The sequence below is a fragment of the Bombus impatiens genome, unplaced genomic scaffold (genome assembly GCF_000188095.3).
Source record: "Bombus impatiens unplaced genomic scaffold, BIMP_2.2 scf_0749, whole genome shotgun sequence".
Taxonomy (NCBI): Eukaryota; Metazoa; Arthropoda; class Insecta; order Hymenoptera; family Apidae; genus Bombus; species Bombus impatiens.
Window position 1 is genome coordinate 65574 of NT_177168.1, and position 10506 is coordinate 76079.

Here is a 10506-nt window from a genome sequence, read left to right on the forward strand (position 1 = left end):
CATACGCACATAAATATGTACATACGTACATACGTATATTCATACATATACACATACATATATGCATACGTACATACATACACAGATACATATATACATACGTACATACATACATACGTGCACACATAAATACATAAATGTATGCACACAACACGCGCTCGTGCGCGCGCACACACGCACAACAAACACACATACGTGCATACATAAATACATAAATGCATACACACAACACGCGCTCGTGCGCGCGCACACACACACAACAAACACACATACGTGCATACATAAATACATAAATGCATACACACAACACGCGCTCGTGCGCGCGTATACACGCACAACAAACACACATCATGCATGCATGCATACATACATACATACATACATACATACATACATACATACATACATACATGCATACATACATACATACATACATACATACATACATGCATACATACATACATACATACATACATACATGCATACATACATACATACATACATACATACATACGTTCAGTTTTACATAAAAAGTGTCTGTCATGGTCGGCAGTCATGACATATTCAACAAGCGACACGTGTTGTGTCCGTCAAAATCGAGACGTATTATATGTACATTGTACATATATCATTTGTCCGCTTGCGTCTTCCTCGAGATTTTCTCCACATCGAGAGGGCAGTGCGACCGATTCACCACCTCACATTCCAAGAGACGGTGTTCGTGTGGGTCCTTCAAACAAAGCTCGTCAACATCGATCAGCTCTTGATTAAAATCGGCATGGTCGTTTGCGAAGGATATCTTTTTCAAGGTGTACATTGATGGACGGATAATCATCAGCGAACATCGTACTCTTCCCTCTCTAAATCCCTCATTTTCTACCCCTTCTCTCTCTCTCTCGCTCGCTCTCTCTCTTTCTCTCTCTCTCTCTCTCTTTCGCTCGCACGCTCCCCATCATCCCCATTCTCATCCCATCGTAGTCTACTCATGAAAGTCATAATGTTTTCTTTTTATTTTTCTTTGCACATCTTATTTCTTATCAAATTGGTCCTTTCGATTACAGTTTGCCCTCTCATTCTCAATTTCCTTTTGCATGTCCTTGTCGTTTAACGTCGCTGCTCTCGTCGTTAATACGGCCTAGCGAAGAGCAGAGGACGATCTTTTCTCGAAAAAGAGAAAAAAGTACAAGTAAAAGAGCATGCGCGCATCGACGACGTTTGTTCTTATCGGAACATGTAGTTTATTTCGCAAACAATTTTCTCAAAGAAACGAAACGCCCGTTCGTCAGCGGTATCGTTCGATATTCGAAATCGAATGAAAATCAGTCTCGCACATGCGCTTTGAAAGGTTAAAAGTTAAAATTTGGTACGATGCACGGCATGGTACGGCGCGGTACAGCACGGTACAATTACAGTTCGTTTCGGCACGAAAAGTAATGGAAACTTTTCGCGGAAACAAGTAGCGCGGTTCTTAACGACTAATTTATGGTCATTCGTGTACTCGAAATGTCCGATACGTTCGTTACGATTCCATGCAGTAATGGCGATTTAAACGATTGCCATGGCTCGTAGAAATTTCTTTCTAGTCGATGGACGGGAGGTTATTATAAGGTAACAATACAGACTAAGGTAAAATTGGTTGTATACTTAAAGAGTAATACAATTTACCGGACAGTCTTCCAAAAATCCGTCATATCTGCAAAATCTCGTAAACGAACAAAATCTCACATGTGAACTTGTATTTATGCACTTATCGTACTCTAAATGTGTGATTTTGTCTTTTTTCCCCTTTTTATGTTTCCCTGTCTCTTTTCTATTAAGTAAATCCTTCTTTCTCTTCGTATGTACTTAAACGCAAACTGATCTGTTTGCTCGAGCGATACAACTCGATTCGTTACAATTTTTTCGCTTCGCGATTAACAAACAAGAAAAAACGCGTTTGTTATTCTATAAATTTTCATAATATATCGTAACAGATTAATAAGAAACACAATTCAACGTTGGTTTGCGAGATAAAAAATCGGCACGTGTACCTTTTATTTTTCCATTTTTTAGTTTTATCATTTTCCTTTCGGCTCTTATTTTTTCCCTCGCTCCTTCTCTATCTTATTCTCTGTATCATTTAAGTGACGAACGAAGTAAGGCGACAAACTTTTGTACTGTTTGTTCACGATTGCGTTCAACCAATCAACCATTCAATCAACATTTGCGTGACAACTAACGTAACGACGAAACCCAATGTAGGAAAGTTGTGGAATTGCGAAAGACGAAGTAACTGCTTACATACATATATATGTATATTGTCGATTTAATATTAATGTAGAGATATATAATGTAAATGGTGTTTTCACTCCTGGTATGTAGTGAAATTTGAAGAAAATAATCCTAATGTGATTATGGCTGTGCATCGATCGTGCGAGCTTGAAAAACATAAGAACATTGGTTCACTTTTTCGCGTTTGGATCGTAGAACGGGAGTAATATATACATATGTATATCAAACATGCGAAGAGTAAAGAGATCGATAAAACTGATTGCACCACAACAAAAAAAGACTGATGTAAGAGAAAGAGTTTGAGAGAGAAGAGGTGAACAAGCTAAAATAAAGAGCTCGAAATATGTAAGTGACACACAATGCTTTCGGCTTTTTATAATTTCGAGATTGGAACAGTTGGTTTCAGAGAGGAATTAGAGAGAAACCGAGAAAACTCGTTCGAATTATTTTATACTCGAGGTTTCGATCTATTCGTGAGTCCTTGACACGCACTCCACTGTCGAAACGTAGTTAAAGTTTCGCAAAAACGTCTTTATAAACGCTTTTCAAGCTATTAGATCGTGTATGTATTTAGATGGACCGTATTTTATCCAATAAACCGATTCCATTAAAACTTACAACACCAATACGATTAGAGTAAAATAGGAAACAACGAGAGAATTGACTAGTGGTCTGATGAATGCTGGTCCCCGCGATGCGAAATCCAAAGCAATCGAAGCTCGAGAAGTTATGTAGAAAAATGGAATAAAGATGGAAAAATAATGAATGAAGGCAAAAGGGATAAAAACAACTACCAGGAAGAAGAGAACGATAGAGAAATGAGAAGAGAAGAAACCAAGGTAAAAAACGAAGAAATTGCAGATTGAAAGCAACTTTAGTGACGTTCTGATCGAGTAGGAATAGAATGTCGTGTCGCATTTCTTCGTCCAAACGATTAAAGAACGTGTAAATTTTCACAACTCTTGGACTTGCTATCTCTTGCCCATACCTTACCTAATAAATTTCGTACCTTTAAACTGGTACTTGTACGACTACCGCGATATTTTTTCGGTGAATTATTTTCAGAACAAGATCCTAAAGGTGATTTGCTACGATTCTTTCGCGATCTCTTCCGAAATAGGTCCCTTGTTCTTTCAGGGTTCTCGAGCTTCAGTCGAATTTGCGTAAGCAAGCCAACGAGAAGTTCGTCGACATTATGATTGATTCCGACCGATGTTTCGATAAATTTACAGTCGTAAGATGTAGCCATAGATTTCCCCTCTACAACATAGAAATAGAATTGTATCCATCAAAAAGATGAAAATAGAATAAAATAGAATAGAATAGAATATATAAAATGGATAGAATAGAATAGAATAGGATAGGATAGGATAGAATAGAATAGAATAGGATAGAATAGAATAGAATAGAAAGAAAAATCAAGGGAGGAATGGAGGTATATTGGTATGGCGATTCCGCGTCTGTGTGTTCGGCAACGATAATCGATGCTGTATATATGTATTGTATACTGTATATCTTCCTGTGATTTCCCATACTTGAATTTTCGGAGGGATCTAATGATAGCTTAGGTATCAACGAGCTAGCTAAATGATACGAAACAATGAAAGGACCTATCGCGAAACGGTCGGGTAAGTTACACGCCTTCTTACCTTCGGTCGAGACTAATCGACTGCGAACGAGGTCGACTTTGTTTCCAACAAGGATCACCGCTCGAGCCGACACGTAGTCGCTGCGCCAAAGTGTTTGCAAAACTTCTTCCGCCACGCGTACCGAAGCCCGATCGGTCGTTGAATAGACGACGCAATAAGCGTGTGGTTCGTACGTAGTGATGCAGGTTTCCGGCTGCAAAAAGAAATCACTCGTTGTCGACAAGAACGAATATGTCGTATCAAATAGTATCGCTCGGCGAGTCGAACCGATTTGTGGTACCGCTAAGTCGAATATGTTTTTAACTCCAGTACTTTCGCTGCTTTGTCAATTTTCCAAAGTATTATTCCCCACTCTTTACTGACCGATCTTACGTTATCATAACATTAATAAGATTTTTTACCGAATCTTTCACGGTAATGGACGCAAATAACGTTTTATGAAAAATAACCGACTTACGTACACCATTATGATTTTCAACTCGCCATATGTGTACATATATATATACACATATATATATTGTTGAATCTTATATATGTATATATATATGAATCATATATATATATATATATATGTATATATATATATATATATATATATATATATATATATATATATATATATATATATATATATATATATATATATATATATATATATATATATATATATATATATATATATATATATATATATATATATATATATATATATATATATATATATATATATATATATATATATATATATATATATATATATATATATATATATATATATATATATATATATATATATATATATATATATATATATATATATATATATATATATATATATATATATATATATATATATATATATATATATATATATATATATATATATATATATATATATATATATATATATATATATATATATATATATATATATATATATATATATATATATATATATATATATATATATATATATATATATATATATATATATATATATATACATAAGATATCGCGGTTAGACGGTTTGATCGATCGCTGGACCGTTTTACGGTTGACCGATAGTTACGGCTCGATGATCGTCAATCGCTCTTCAGGATGGCACATCGAGTTTTACACTACATGCTTACTGCTAACCACATGTGCGCGTTCGACCGCGCACCCTATTCCTTCTCACGTTCCCGCTTGCTCGCACATTCTTTCCTTCTCTCTCTCTCTTTATTAATCCATTCCACCTATTCTCGAGATTCTCGATTCAGATTCTGATTCCCGATCTGCGTATGTCGTACATTTCATAGCTCGGTGGCGACATATCGTTCACGCGTGGTAAACCGATAATTCATCTAATAATAAGCAAACGTGGGTAAATTCTATAAAAAATTTTCCTCACTTTCGATTACGTACGTTAACACAGCAATACAATGGGCATGCATACACGTATAATTCGCAACGTACCGTCATCTCAGTGCTAGAGTGATCGATAAAAGTCAGTTCGGATTCTTCTCCAGCTAGAAGAACGCTGACGGTTTTCTCTCCTGATTCATCGTCTGTAAAGAAACGACGGGAGCATAGTGTTTTATCACGGCATCGTGAGGGCAGAAGGAACAAAAAGTCAGAGACGATAGATTGGAAAGAGAGGAACGGAAAAAAGGTAGGAAGAAAAAGAAGAAACAAATCGGGCTTGATATCGTGCAATAGCTTCGAGGCAAACCGGACAGTGTAAAAGTAATACTGATAATTAATATATATTATAATATAATATTATATATAATATATAATAATATTAATTAATAATTAATATTTAGTACTTACCAATCGATGTATCGTACGCATGAAGATATTCCGACGTCATAAACTGAGAAACCAGCGAACTTTTTCCTACGGCTGGAGCTCCCAGCATTAGAACGCGATACGGTGTTGGTCCCTGAGACGCGCTGCTTTCGCGGGAACTCGCCAACGATCCCGCTGCAGAATTTCTTGCCGATCCAGGATACGAAGCTGTTAAATGTTCCGTGCTGCATCGCCAAATCACGTTGGTAGTCACGCCATGGTAGAAACCGATAAAAGGGCGAAAAAAAACAGAGAAAAAACAAGTATATAATCGATATTTACATACACGTGATATAGGGAAAGAAAGAAATTCGTAACTTGTAATTTATATCGATTATGTCATCTGTCCGGTATTTGTTTAACGACAACTTCGTTTTTGCTCGGAATAGTCTATTTTAGAAAAATCGATGACAATCGGAAGCGATGCAAGTGTTTGTCTTTGTGTGATACACTTTGCGCGCAGCATTGAAATTCTACTCTAAGGTCCAACACGTGCGTCTACGTCGCTCAAACGCTCAATGCTACACGTAAACTCACGCGTTCGATTTAGAGTAGAATCGTCGTGTGAAACTTTATACTATAAAGTCGTCGTTTTTCACTTTCTCTTCGCCCTCTTCTTTTGCTTCTTCTTCTTCTTCTCCTCTTCCTTTTTCACCTTCTTCTTCTCCTTCTTGTTTCTCCCCTCCTCCTACAACAACAACAACAACAGCAACAACAACTACTACTACTTCTACTACTACTATTACTACTACTACTGCTTCTCCTTCTGTCTTCCGATTGTCGTCGGTCCGTTCACTCGTTTTCTCATTTTTTCTCATTTCGCTTGAGTTTGTTGCTTAATGCAATAACCGGCTTATTCCTGTCGAGAAACGAAAAAACAAAGGGATTGGAAATAGGGGAATCTCACCTCGAGTTACTCGAAGCGACGCTATTGTTTGATCGAGATCTCCGACTTTTCAACGAGTCTCCTCGATTTACAACTCCTTTACCAGTTATACTGAAATGTCGAAGTCTATAATACTCTTCTTCAACACCGGTATTTGGCATGCTCGCGACTCTTGATCTCTGCTGTGGAAGACACAGATAGTTTGGTCTGCCCGATGAACGACTTCCGGGAGTCTTAACCGACTGAGACCGACTGTGGTGCGGACTACCGTACCTGAAACATTCCACGAAGAGAAAGATCGGTTGTTTCATACTTGTCGAAAATACCTAACCATTGTTGTGTTTTACGTCTAACGAATAATAGAGTAAAATGATAATGCACGCGTGTAACAGCGTCCAATAAGAATAATAAGCGAACCTCATCTCAAAGTCGTGTATTTCTTGCAAGGTCAAGGTATTGGCCACATCCAACAATTGTCTCATATTTTCCTCTCGACGTCTAACGTCCAACTCTGGGTGCAGCAATATCGTTGCAGCTCCGGCTGATCCATCCAATGACAGCGACGGTTGTTGCACCACGATTGTTGCCGCTTGCGTCGATCTCTTATTTCCACTCGCGTTGCCTCCTTTTCGGCATTAGAAAGTAAACATCCGTTATCCTCGTTCCTCGATCCTGACTGCAGTTTACATTGGTACTTATAAAAAGATCTCCGAGCACCGAATATCGAGCATTTCCTCGTCTGTTACATTTCATTTTGCATCACCTGTCTTTCCTTTCTTTCTTATCGCCTTTTCGCAGTTGATTCACAACGCTGTATACATATTCCCATCCCAACTCTGTCCGCGCCCCCCATCTTCGTCCTCGTCTTTCCCTTTTCTCGTTTTTGCATTTTCATACGCGATTCACCGGCCGAGAGGAGCCGATCGTACGAACGAACACGGAATTCATCTTGCCCTTTTTCAACGTTCCACGCTTCCTGCCTTTTCTTCCATCTCCTCCTCCTCCTTCTCCTCTATATATATTCTTCTTCCACCTCCATCTCCTCTTTCACTTTCACCTTCATTTTCACCATCACCATCGTCACCTGTTTTACTTTCCTTCCTTTCTGTTTCCGTTTCCGTTCGTCGGTCCTCGATATCGGATCTAAGTACTTTCTCGTCTACTTCGATTTTCACCGCTACATCTTTACGGTGGTTTCGCGTAAACAGATTATTCGCGACCAAGAAACGTGCGATGCCGGGAGAGTCTTTTTTCAAGGTGTTAAGCTTACGCGTGAAACACATACGCGTGCGTCTTTCAAGCAGAATTGCCGCCCACAATTCGCGATGGAACATTGAATATCGCGTGTATCTACACATATACATAGTAACATGATTTTTAAAACTACACCAACGAATGTCTTTCCAATCATCGACGACTATGCTGCCGTATTCTGCGCATATATACAATATTTGTTCCTCGATTTCTTTTGTCTTTGTCTGCGTTCATTTTTCTCTTCGTTTCGTCGTCGATATTTCGGAAACTCGTTGTATCTTTAGACACCGACGTTATGAATCGACTGCTACACAGACAGACGGACGGAGGAACGAATAGACAGATTGATAGGCGGAAATACTACACACACACACGCGCGCGCGCGCGCGCGCGTTGAAGATATCGATTCACGAAAACGAGAGAAAACGTGAACAGAAAAGAAAAGAAAGAAATGACGACGTTAAAGTAACGCGAGATCAAAATGGAGAGTACGATAACGGAAGGAAGACAATATTTCGGCAGAGGTAAAAAGAAAAGAGATCGAGCACTAAAAAGAAAATGCGAATGGAGATTTTCGCGATCCAGGGCGGCAATTCGACGACACTTGCAGTATGGCGATCGAGGCGTTATTACCTATTTATAGTTTATAGTAGCTAACCGGCAAAGTCGACAATACATGCGCTTTTGGATATCGTAGCATACTACATCTTTTCAAGCTTCGAAAAATACAGAGCAATGCAATGAAACTGTGTGTGATGTCAATGAGCGACGATTCTTCTCTCCTCGAAACATTCCCTCGAACGTTCGCCATCGTAGTACTCCGTTCCGCTTTTTACATCAATTATCGTCGATCAACGTTGATTCTCGTGAAATTAAGTTGTTCCTTTATGAAATCTAGTCGTGAAAAGCGTGCCGCGACCAAGCAATACCAACCGTTACTAAACGAAATGTCGAATACGCGCAAATACTTTTGTCGAACACGAACGAAATATGTACAATATACATACATGTACGCTCGTTTCAATCATTTTTGATCGAGGAGAGAGGAGGGGGGAAAGGAGGAGACGAAGAAGGAGCAAAAAGAGAGAAAAACAGAAAATGAGAGTTAGGAAGCAAACACAGAATCGAAATGTCAAGGAGATGTGGCGAATAAAATATAATTAAATCAAAACTTGAGAATACTAGTACTGCTCATATTTGGATCCTATAACGGTATAGGAAAAGAGGCGGAAACGAAGGAACCGTGAAATTCGTTTGGTGGACAAGATCAGCGCGAACCCGAGGCACCACCAACCGTTGACGATCGGCGACTATCGTGCCATGATCGTCCTGCTCAAGCCGCTCTCGACTTCGACTTGAACAAATCAATTATGTACTCGGTTTTTTAACGAGTTTACACATGGTATATGCGTAAAGTCGGTTCGGTGATTTCTCAGTTTCGAAAATAAAGAGTCTCGAAGCACAACTCGGTCATAATCAACTTTATACCTATTGCGCAAAACGGGAAAAAGAGCCTGACCCATGAATGAATGGTTGAAACGAGGGGATGCGATTCTGAAAGAAAACAACACAATTGATATTCTTAACGAGAACAGCTTTAAAACCTGTCTCTAGATGTTTCGTTCGCTCTTTCGTCTTTCGATTATTTTCTATTTCTACTTGTTTGCTCGCGAGCAGTTTCTTATGTTTTCCGCATTTTACAACGATCGACATAAACGAATCGGCATAAATTATCCACCTATTTATCGTTAAATACATCAACGAAACACGAGATTAATTAGAAATATGGGAAACGGTTAAATACTAATTAAATATTAACGTCGAATTCATCGTTTCGACTTACCGGCGGGTTTTCCTCGAGGTTTGCTCGTGGCACTGGTTGTTCTACCAGGACCATCGGACGACTGATCGTTGTTACTTTGATCGGTGCAAGTCCCTATCAACGATATGTCCAGAGGGTTCGTCGTAACATTCACATTCGGTTTTCCCTCCCCGTATTTCTTCTCACCGATGTTGTTTACCATTCGATTCTCTCGATTCCCATCTTCGCCACGGGATCTTCCAACAAGCAAGGTTAGCAACGGATTTAGACCATCCGGGTCTGGTTGACCAGCATCCATCGAACCCCTTACTGGTGTGCTGTATGTGTGTGTGTGTGTGTGTGTGTGTGTGTGTGTGTGTGTGTGTGTGTGTATGCGAGCGCGTGTGTATATGTGTGGAAAGGACAAGCAAAATAAGAGTAAAGTCGAGTGACGTAATTGGTACGAGGAAAACGAGAATGGATAAAAAATGGTATAGAAACCTGAAAAAATCGGTCGCTCGGAGATCTGGAAGAGGCGGGGTTCTTCCGGAGACGGAAACCTTACCGACCTCGTTGACGGTACCGTGGATGATAATAGGCGTTGCATCGACCGAAGGAATCTCCGTCTCATCGAGAAGATTCGAAACACTAGATGTTCGAATATCCAAACAATCGATTGGAAGTTCTGATCTCAAAGTCGCGCCAGTTTTAAGTCCCTTCTCGTCCGGGGTCGAATATTCGATCGGACAAGAGGTTGAAGCGTGGACTGGCAGCGGTGAGGAGATTACAGCTACAGCCGATAGAATCGGCTCCGG

General features: G+C 39.2%; 1 protein-coding gene across 7 annotated transcripts in view; it reads right to left on the reverse strand.

The window, feature by feature from the left end:
* Positions 1 to 881: 881 nt before the first annotated feature.
* The window catches only part of LOC100740910, a 12431-nt gene continuing 2806 nt past the window's right edge, over positions 882 to 10506 (reverse strand). For 6 of the 7 annotated variants that reach the window (XM_024370359.2, XM_033322995.1, XM_033322998.1 and 3 more), the window contains 9 exons: positions 10193 to 10506; positions 9734 to 10029; positions 9379 to 9444; positions 7054 to 7261; positions 6658 to 6909; positions 5733 to 5935; positions 5376 to 5467; positions 3921 to 4113; positions 882 to 3531 (listed from right to left, as the gene is read on the reverse strand). In XM_024370359.2, coding sequence (XP_024226127.1) covers positions 3206 to 3531; positions 3921 to 4113; positions 5376 to 5467; positions 5733 to 5935; positions 6658 to 6909; positions 7054 to 7261; positions 9379 to 9444; positions 9734 to 10029; positions 10193 to 10506 — 1950 coding nt within the window. In that variant the 3' untranslated portion in view covers positions 882 to 3205. The remainder of the gene's footprint in view (positions 3532 to 3920; positions 4114 to 5375; positions 5468 to 5732; positions 5936 to 6657; positions 6910 to 7053; positions 7262 to 9378; positions 9445 to 9733; positions 10030 to 10192) is intronic. The other variant, XM_033322999.1, reaches the window with a different exon arrangement.